The sequence below is a fragment of the Peromyscus californicus genome, unplaced genomic scaffold, assembly GCF_007827085.1.
Source record: "Peromyscus californicus insignis strain IS unplaced genomic scaffold, ASM782708v3 Scaffold_11__1_contigs__length_118956290, whole genome shotgun sequence".
NCBI lineage: Eukaryota > Metazoa > Chordata > Mammalia > Rodentia > Cricetidae > Peromyscus > Peromyscus californicus.
This window is the reverse complement of record NW_026294402.1, coordinates 59,045,440-59,055,836: the sequence shown is the minus strand read 5'-3', so window position 1 is coordinate 59,055,836 and position 10,397 is coordinate 59,045,440. Positions and strand designations below refer to the sequence as shown.

Here is a 10,397-nt window from a genome sequence, read left to right as displayed (position 1 = left end):
ACTCACAGAGATCCGCCTGGCTCTGCCTCCCAAGTGCTGGGATTAAAGGCCTGCGCCACCACCGCCCGGCCAAGTCCACCTTTTTTGAGTAACTTGACACAGAGGGACAGTGATGAGGAATCATGATTCTTTATGCATTCCCTTAGGGTGAAATGAGAGGCTGGACTTGGTTTAATTTGGCAACACTGGAAGAGCCCCGTGTTTCCAGCCAGCTGGGCCAGTCACCTTAACCAGAGTTTGCCAAGCAGTAAACTCCTTAGGTGCAGGCCCTGTGGGTTACTCACCTGTGAATAGATGGTCCTTAAGAACTTGCTTTGGGGTTGTCCAGTTTTCTAGCTTGCACATTGGTTCTGCCACTTAATAACTAGGTATCCTTGGCCTCTTAAGCTCCCTAATGCAGCCTCACAGCCTGTAAAATGGGGATACAAATAAATGCCCGCTCCTTTGATTTACAGACGCTAAATGAGACTCTTGTGTGTGAAGCTGCTAACCGTGGCTTCAGTGGGCCGAGAGCGTGGAGAAGCCAGGGTGTGTGGTCTTCCAAGATACTGTCCTTTCTGTCACGAGCTACAAGCACAGTACTTAATGATTGTGTCAATAGCAGTTTTAAGAATTCCTTTGCCAGAGGCTGTCAACGCTATAAAAGTTGTACAGTGTTTACCCCAGAAGGACTGGTTTTCATTTTATCTGGAGTGTTTGAATGTTTACGTGTATTAAAATTTAAAATAAGCACATTTTGAAGGGGGAAACATGTTTGGCCAGCAGGGTTACCAGCTTATTTACTAAGCCTTTCGATTCTTTTAGATACTGCAAAAACAAGGACGAGAAAACTCTTAGTTATTACACCTGTTAATATGGCAGCCCTTCCCACTCGGGCCTGTGGGTAGAAACAAAGTAAAAAAATCTTTTCACACGGGACTTTTAGACCAGCTGTCACATCCTACCGTCATGCCCGTTGGTCCTTGGGGTCAACAGTTTCTCTGAGCTCTTCCCGGCTCAGGGGCAACTAGCTGGGGCTTACAGGGGAATCCAGGCGCAGGCTGGGCCGGGCCGGGCCAGGCGGACCCTCGGGGCGCCCGGTGCCCGGAACGCTCCTGCCACTGCAAGCCAGAGCAGGCCCGAGGGGCGGGCCCCAAGCCTCGGCCTCGCCTCCCACTGCCGCCCGCCGCTTCCCGGCCGCCGAGCCGGGCAACGCCACCAGCATGCTGCAGAAACGGGAGAAGGTGCTGCTGCTGAGGACTTTCCAGGGCCGGACGCTGCGGATCGTTCGCGAGCACTACCTGCGGCCTAGCGTGCCCTGCAACAGCCCGCTCTGCCCGCAGCCCGCCGCCTGCCGCAACGGTCAGGGCCGGGGAGGAGCGGGGAGGCCGGGGCCCGAGGAGCGAGGGAGGCCGGGGCCTGACGTAGCGAGGGCTGCGGGGCGCGAGGGAAGGGAGCCGGGGGCCGAAGGAAAGAGGAGGCCGAGGCCCGAGGAGCACAGGGAGCCCGGGCCTGGCGTCGTGATGGCGGCCGGGCACTAGAGAAGGGAGCGGGGACCTAAGGAGAGAGGCGAGCCGGGGCCCGGGAGCGAGGGCGGCTCTGGCCTGGCGTCAAGGGCGGAGCCGGAGCGAGCCAAAGCAGCCTGGGCTTGGCGGAACCAGGGCGGTCCGGGAGGCGGCCCGGAGCGAGCGCTCTCTGCGGGTCGGAAGCAGGCGGCACCCTCCTCGCGGGGCTCGTCTACCGCAATGGCTCGGCCAAATGGGGGGCACCGAGAACCTGCTGTGCCCTCAGCCCAGAGGCTCCGGGTGCTTCGGGTTTCTCGAGGGACCTCAAGGCGTAGGCACCTCCCTCTTTCCGCCCGCAGTGAGATCAGGGAGGCTCGCCCGAAAGAGGCTGCTCCCGCCAGGCTCCTGAGCGCACTGCTGGGCATTTGACATGCCTGCTCTGCTCCTGCCAGTAGGCAGACCCTCCTCCAGCATGACCGCCTCTTCATTATAGGAGACTTGGGCTGGGGACTGCTGTGAGCCACACTTCCCTTTTTCAGGCTGCAAGGGTCGCTGTTTCTTACCCCTAGTGGGAGATGAACATGAGGGGTCTTTTCAGAATGTATGACTGAGGTCACCGCTTGGCGAAAGAGCTGTCAGTTGAGTGGAAGCCTTACTTACCACTGCCCAGACTGCACATCCTTTCTAGCACATTCTCTTCAACCCTTAGGAGCAGTGGCTCTCAACCTTCCTGATGCTGCAACCTTTTAATACAGTTCCTCATGTTGTGGTGACCCCCCCACCCACCATAAAGTTATTTCGTTGCTACTTCGTAACTGTAGTTTCGCTACTGTTATGAATGGTAATGTACACATCTGACATGCGACCTCTGTGAAAGGGTCAATCGCCCGGGAGTCGCGACTCATGGGTTGAGAACCTCTGTCTTAGAGCCTTGTAGCCATGTTCAGAAGCTTCAAACAGAATAACTTTGGAATTTTCAGGTACATGGAAGTAGTTAACATACACATATTTGCACGTGTGCATTTATGTGTATGTACATATATGTGTACGTGTGTGTAGGTGTAGGTATATGATGGATATGTAAATATCCATTACAATGTTCATGCATGTCAGTAATGAGTTAATAGAAATTTAACTTCTGCCAAGGATGTACCTGTTTTTAAAATATCAGCCATCCTCTCCCGCAGTACTGGCAAGAGCATAAACCATGTCGTGCTTGTATTTAATCACAGCTTCAAAAAAAAAGGGAGAGAAGGCGGCAGTGAATCTACTCGGAACTTTGAGCTTCTACTAAAGTAGATTTGTCTTGTCTTTGAAAAACTTTAAGGTGAAATTAAGACGAGAAGTTATTTTGCACACCGGGGCACTGTGACATTGAAATAGTCATAAACCAGGTTTGAAAATGTTACCTAATCGTTTCCACTCTGAATTATGTTTCAGATGGGAAGCTCTTGTCTGCTGAAGTGACTCATTATGTGATTCCAGACTGGAAAGTTGTCCAGGATTACCTTGAGGTCCTCGAGTTTCCTGAGTTGAAGGGAATCATTTTCATGCAAACGGCTTGTCAAGCTGTGCAGCATCAGAGAGGCCGGAGGTATCTGTTTTGCATTATTTATTTATTTATTTATTTATTGTGAAGGTTCCCCCACCCCCTTTAGAAAAGGTCCCTTGTTAGAGCGAAGGAGGAGGAATTCATTATGTTGTCAGGAAGGATTTTTGAAACTAATTTGGTATTCTCTTTGCTGGTGAGGAATGCAGTACCGTTTTGTCTGTGCGCTTCAACACCTGGCCCAAAGATCTAACTGTAGATCAATAAACTGCGATGTCCCCAGGATGCAGGCATTTAGGATTCGGTGGTGAATTGGCTTCTAAGGTTTCTATCTTTATAGGTAGCACAATTGTTTCTTTTTATTTTTGCTAATAATGTACATTATTTAATCTTCTTATTTATAGATACATTGTTTCAGGAGCATTCTTTTCTTGGGAAAAGAGTACTTTTAAATCTTATCTTCCTTTATTGTGCATGCAAATTGTACTTGCAGTGATTTATTCAATGAAATTAAAAAAATAGCTCATTCTTATTTTTAGATTAGTCCTGTAACTATCAGCCGTAGTAATTGTATTTGCTGAACAAAACATTTTTAATTGAACCAGTTTAAAATACTTGCCTTGTGCCTAAATGAAAGAAAAATTGCCCCTTTCTGTACAAATACCCTAAAATACGGTTTTGCCTCATTTTTTTTTTTTGTTTTTTTTTTTTTGGTTTTTCGAGACAGGGTTTCTCTGTGTAGCTTTGCGCCTCTCCTGGAACTCACTTGGTAGCCCAGGCTGGCCTTGAACTCACAGAGATCCGCCTGGCTCTGCCTCCCGAGTGCTGGGATTAAAGGCGTGCGCCACCACCGCCCGGCACGGTTTTGCCTCATTTAACATTTAGAAACTTTTGTGCTCTGAACTTAAGACTGTGAGAATAGCATGTTAGAATTATATACCTAAACCCTCAACACCTCAAGTTGTTTAACAAGCAAAAACTGTATTTATTCTGCTTTTAAGATGTTTTGGTTTCTTCAGACTTTGGTAGTAAAAGATAAAGTTTTCTTTATTTGTATATGAAAATGATAAATTGTCCTTATGCTCAGTTCAGAAAAATACACGTTAGCTGGAATGTGCCTGGGTTTTTTTTTTCAAATTGAGTATTTTAAAATGAGCTTGAAGTTGATTTTATTCAGCCACAGAGATATAGATGTTTACACACATCCAGGTTTAAACACTGCTGCAGGTGTCATATTTCAATTTCTTCCACTAAAATCAATTTGTTGTTATCATTCAGATCGCTCACACACTGCAAGCCTCTTCAACTTCTGTTTTCTAAAATGTTTTTAATATTAGGATTGTTTTGAAAACCTATTCCTGAGACAACCGAAAGCAAAGAGTTGGAATTTAAATGTCCTTTCTCCTGAATGTTTCCGTAGTTAGGTTGATGAAGGGCTGATGCTATTGGGTTTTGCTGTGCTTACCCTGTGTGTTAGTATTCTCTATGAGAAAGCAAAAGGTGAGGAGTTGGGAAGCAGGCCCTGCTACACCCCTTGTTTTTCATTAGATGACCACTTTGTCAGCTTGAACTGTTGGTTCCTTTAACAGATAAGCCAAGTACTGGGATGCAAGACTCCCTCTGTCTTAGGGTTTTTATTGATGTGAACAGACACCATGACCACGGCAACTCTTATAAATGAAAACATTTAATTGGGGTGGCTTGCTTACAGTTTCAGAGGTTCAGTCCATTGTCATCATGGTGGCGTACAGGCAGACATTGCTAAGAGTCCTACATCTTGCAGGCAACAGGAAGTTGACTGAGACACTGGGCGGTATCCTGAGCATAGGAAACCTCAAAGCCTACCCTCCCCACCCCTGACAGTGGCACACTTCCTGAAACAAAGCCATACCTCCCAATAGTGCCACTCCCTATGAGATTATAGAGGCCAACTACATTCAAACTACCACACATTCAAACGTTACAATATCAGCCTTGTTTCTAGCAGAAAACGTCTTCCTGGATACCCAATAGCCAGGCATGGTGGCAAACACCTATAATCCCAGCAATTGTAAAGTAGAGGCAGAAGGGTCAGGAGTCCTAGGTCAGTCTAGGTTATACAGAAAGCTTGAATCTAGTATAGACTATATGAGACTCTGTCATAACAAACAAACATGCATAATTGTATGGATATTTAGCTATAAATCTACTTATAGTCTTCATGTTTAAGTATTTAATAAACCTTAAAACCAAATTAGACCTTTAAATTTAATAAACAGCACAAAATTATAAAACTATAAATGTATTACAGTAGTCCCTTGGTTTATGAAAGGAATGATTCTAGGACCCCAGGGCTACTAAAATTTGTAGCTATTCAAGTTCCAGATAAAATGGTACTGGAGAGCTGGAGAGATGACTCAGAAGTTAAGACCATTTGTTGCTCTTGAAGAGGACCCGGGTCTGATCCCCTCAACCTCAAACTCCAGTTCCGGAAGATCCAATGCCCTCCCTCTGCTGACCTCTGTGGGGACCAAGCATTCTTATGGTATACATATATACATTCAGGCAAAACAGTCACGCATGAAATGAATATGTCTAATTTTTAAAATAAATAAATAAATAAGTAAATAAAATGGCATCAGACCAGCAAGGTGGCTCAGCATGTAAAGGATTGTGTCACCAAGCCCAGTGACCTTAGTTTTTTTTTTTCTTTGTTTTTTTTGTTTTTTTTTTTTCCAGAGCTGAGGAAACAAACCCAGGGCCTTGCGCTTGCTAGGCAAGTGCTCTACCACTGAGCTAACTCCCCAGCCCCTGACCTTAGTTTAATCCGTAGTATCCACATGGTGGACGGAGAGAGCCAGCCCCCTCACATTGTCCTCTGACCTCCACCCATACACTGTGACATGCACATCCTCCTCTGAAAAGATAAGTGTAATAAACATTGTTTTAAATAGCATGATGTTTGCATAGAACCTTCACTCATCCTCCTGTAGGCTCTAAATCATCTCCAGGTTACTAAAACACCCAACACAGCCCAAGTGCTGTGTAAACTATTATCATACTGCCTTGTGTGAGGAACAAAGGCAGGTAAAAGCGTCCATTCCCCGGACAGTCAAAGCTCTTATTTCTAGATATTTTCTCTCTGCAAATGAAGTGCCCTCAGGTCTGGAACATGAATGCACAGGGGGCTGACTCTAAGGTAATGTGATAGATGGTATTATTTTACTGAAATGAAATTGCCAGAGTTGCATTTAACAACAGAGAGACATAACCTGTAATCCCGTTGTGTGGTGATGTGGTTTTATATTTTGATCTCAGGAGTACCAATGTAGAAAATTCTTGTTCTCATAAATAGACTGTAGAGAAGAGATGAATAATGTCATGTCTTTGATTGTTCAGGATAATCACACATCTGTCATCTAGCAATCCTCAAATGCTTATTTAATGAAGGGGCACTTGACTCTGTGAGGCTCCCACACATTCATGCATTCAGATGTGAATGTGTTCATCCATAGGCTCATCCATGTGTTCATCCAGAGGACTAGAATACAGCAGTAAACAAAGGTAGATCCAGTCCTGAGAGAGGACAGACAAGTCCAGGTCATCTCACAGACAAATGTAGAGCCACTGTGGCAGATGTTCAGAAGTACTAGGATATGGCTGTAGCAGAGCCCCAGCCAACCAGGGAGCAAGGAAGGGCTTTCCTGAGTGAACTGCCTATACTGAGCTCTCAAGGACGAGGAGAAGGAGACCAGGCAAGGGAAAGTTTTCCAGGAAAAAGAGACTTCTGGCCAAGCATCCATGAGGAAGAGATGTGGCACACTCAAGGAACTGAAAGGACACTTGGCCAGATGGAAAGCCTCATGGGCTTTGGGGATGTCAAGGAAGGGTTTTATTCAGGATGGCATGGCATCAGGTTCCTGTTTTAAAAGATTACCAAATTCAGCCGGGCGGTGGTGGCGCACGCCTTTAATCCCAGCACTCGGGAGGCAGAGCCAGGCAGATCTCTGTGAGTTCGAGGCCAGCCTGGACTACCAAGTGAGTTCCAGGAAAGGCGCAAAGCTACACAGAGAAACCCTGTCTCGAAAAAACCAAAAAAAAAAAAAAAAAAAAAAAGAAAAACCAAAAAAAAAGAAAAAAAGAAAAGATTACCAAATTCAATTGAAAAGAGTCCTGAAGGAAAGAAGGCTGGAGGCTATAGCTGTAATACAGATGGCATGTTATATTAGCCTGTTTTGCATTGCTATAATAAAACACTTGATATAGGTTACTTTTTTCCTTTGCATAAAGCCACCAGCAATTCAATCCTGGGACTCTACCTGATGATGTTTGAATCCTAACCACTTGCCAGAATCACTTCTCTGCACAAGAATTTGATTGACTTTCCACCCTGTGAATATCTCACAAGAGGGATGAAATTTCAATGCACGGGCCACTACAGAGTGAGGGAGACCAGCTCCCTCTTTTCCCCCAGGGTACTCTTGTGGAGGGAGAAGTGAGAAATATGTAAATAGAAATATAGAGGAGAGAGACAGTTAGAAACACAGGATAGCCTTGGGAGGGCCTGGGTCAAAACCCACCAGCCCCTTCTGTCTCTGCTAAAGGGCTGTTAAAGGAATGTCAAGGGGTGGAGCAAAGAGCTCCCCCAGCACAGCCAAGTGCAGACCATCCCAGACACCTGGTGACCATGCACGTGGTCCAGCCATCCCCTAATGCAGCCCTGCTGTGTCAAGCAAGCTCAGCTCCCACAAGAGAGCACACTCAAACCATCCCCAAACTGTAGTGAGGACAGTGGCAGCTTAGACATGGGCAGAAGTGGGTGTTCCAGGACTGATTCAGTAGGTAGGAATCCATAACGTTTCCTAAGTATGTAATCATGGAACTAGAAGTACATCCATGTTGAAACCGAAAACATGGCAAATACTCATAGTAGATTCATTTACTTTTATATTTTTATTAGTGTGTGTGTGTGTGTGTGTGTGTGTGTGTGTGTGTGTACGTGTACATACGTGTGTGTGCCATGGATGTGTGTGAGTGGAGGTCAGAGGACAACTTTTGGGATCCACTGTGGGATCCAGGGATTACATTGAGGTTATCACTTCTGTACAGCAAGACATTTTATTTGCTGAGCTCTCTCACTGGTCCAGCAGCATAATTTATGATAGCCAGACAGTAACAGCAACCAAAGTGGCCTTCAATTGGTAATGTTTAAGAAAACATGCTATATCCATAAAATAGAATATTATTCAGCTATAGAAAGGACTGAACATGTCACCACTTGGATGAACTTTGAAAACATTGTGCTAAATGAAAGAAACCAGCTACATGCACACACACACACACACACACACACACACACACACACACACACACACAATTTATATGTTGGAGCCAGCAAAATGGCTCAGGCACTTGTTAAAGAATATTTGTTTACATTGTAAAAATATGTCTCTGCCTAAGGCACCTTCTGATATATAAAGGCACCGTCTGATTAATAAAGAGCTAAATAGCCAATAGCTAGGCAAGAAAGAATAGGCTGGACTTCCAGGCAGAGAGAGAGAAGCTGGGAGGAGGAATCTAGGCATGCAGTTTCTCCAGAGACTCTGAAGAAGTTGGCCATATGGTACAGAACAGAGGTAACTAAGCCACGTGGCAGAATGTAGATTAACAGAGACAGGTTAATTTAAGTTATAAAGCTAGTTGGAAAAAAGCCTAAGCTGAGGCCAACCTTTCATAATTAATCTTAAGTCTACATGTTGTTACTGGGGAGCTGGTGGTCCCAAAAAGAAAGTTCGACTACATTTGAGAAAGCTTATTACAGGCACTTGCCACCAAGCCTGGCAACCTGAGTTCAGTCCCTGGAACCTACATGGTGGACGGAGAGAACTGATTCCTACAGGTTGTCTTCTGACCTCCACACTTGTGCTGTGCCACGCACAGGCTCCCACACAGACACATACACTCAATCAATTAGCTTAAAAAATCTAGTCATATGTAATTTCATTTATATAAGATGTCCTGAATAGACAAAAATAGAGAGAAAAAATTACTTAGTGGTTGCCAGAGGCTGGGGCCAATGGAAGTGGGGACTGATTGCTTAATAGACACGAGTTTGTTTTTAGAGCAATGAAATAAATAATCTGGAATTAGAGAGTGGTGATAGTCGCTTAACTGTGAGTATACTAAAAACTATCAGTTGCATATGTTTTAAGGGAAAATGAATTTCTTTGTCTGAATTATATACATGTGTATATGTATATATGTATGTATATATGTACATATATATGTATAACTATTTTATAAATATTCATTGATTTACTTATTTATTGAGATGGGAGTCTCACTATAGCTCTGGCTGGCCTGGAACTTACTTTGTAGACTAAGCTGGTCTCGAACTCACAGAGATTCTCCTGCCTCTGCCTCCCAAGTGCTGTTATTAAAGGTTTGCACCACCATGCCTAGCTTTTTTTTTTTTAATTTATAGAACTTAGTGATGATTTTAGATGTACGGTGGGGAGGAGGTGATGTCAAGGATAGCACTAAGGTTTTGGCTCAGGTAATTGAGCAGAGGGAGGACACTTGTAGCTAAGGCAGAAGCCTCTAAAAGAGCAGCACTGATACTCCAAAATGTACTCAATAACTGCCATTAAAGTATTAGCTAATAGGACTAGCAACATAAACGTATTGAAGCTGTAAGACACCTGAAAGCAGGTCTAGGAGACCCTTGCATGGCACTGCGGAGCCCAGCAGAGGAAGACACTCGTGGGTTCACTACCCTTGCATGGCACTGCGGAGCCCAGCAGAGGAAGACACTCGTGGGTTCACTTCCCATTTCTTCCCTCTTCCAGGCCTTAGAGCAGCGGTTCTCTATAGCAGGTCTTTCTTGTCGGACTTTCTTTTTGGAACCGCCAACCCCCAAATAATGACATGGGGACTTATTATTAATTATGAAAGCAAGCTTAGACTTATCCCACTAGCTCTTATAACTTAAATTAACCTGTTTCTATTAATCTACTTTCTACCATATGGCTTTTTAACCTCTCCTCTATATTCTATACATCCAACTCCTCAGTATCTCACTGGAATCTCCTGATTCTAACCCTGAGTTCTTCTCTCTGCCTGGAAGTCCTGCCTATTCTCTCCTGTCTACCTATTGGTCATTCAGCTTTTTATTAAACCAATCAGATGCCTTAGGCAGACAAGGTAAAACAGCAGCATATCTTCACACAGTGTGATAAAATATCCCGTAGCAATTCTCAACCTTCTGAATGCTGCAACCTTTTAATACAGTTCCTCATGTGGTGACCCCCAACTATAAAATTATTTTTGTTGCTATTTCATAACTGTAATTTTGCTACTGTTATGAATCATAATGTTAAGTGTCT

The 10,397-nt window shown here is 44.6% G+C and overlaps 1 protein-coding gene and 1 long non-coding RNA gene across 2 annotated transcripts in view; one reads left to right on the top strand and one right to left on the bottom strand.

The window, feature by feature from the left end:
* LOC128094059 (uncharacterized) overlaps window positions 1–733 on the bottom strand; it is a 36,145-nt gene extending 35,412 nt beyond the window's left edge. The window contains exon 1 of the long non-coding RNA XR_008212834.1: window positions 80–733. This is a non-coding gene — a long non-coding RNA (uncharacterized LOC128094059). The remainder of the gene's footprint in view (window positions 1–79) is intronic.
* Window positions 734–1,024: 291 nt separating this feature from the next.
* The window catches only part of Dis3l (DIS3 like exosome 3'-5' exoribonuclease), a 42,699-nt gene continuing 33,326 nt past the window's right edge, over window positions 1,025–10,397 (top strand). Inside the window, exons 1-2 of the mRNA XM_052712004.1 lie at window positions 1,025–1,341; window positions 2,925–3,078. Of these exons, the coding sequence (XP_052567964.1) occupies window positions 1,203–1,341; window positions 2,925–3,078 (293 nt within the window). The 5' untranslated portion in view covers window positions 1,025–1,202. The remainder of the gene's footprint in view (window positions 1,342–2,924; window positions 3,079–10,397) is intronic.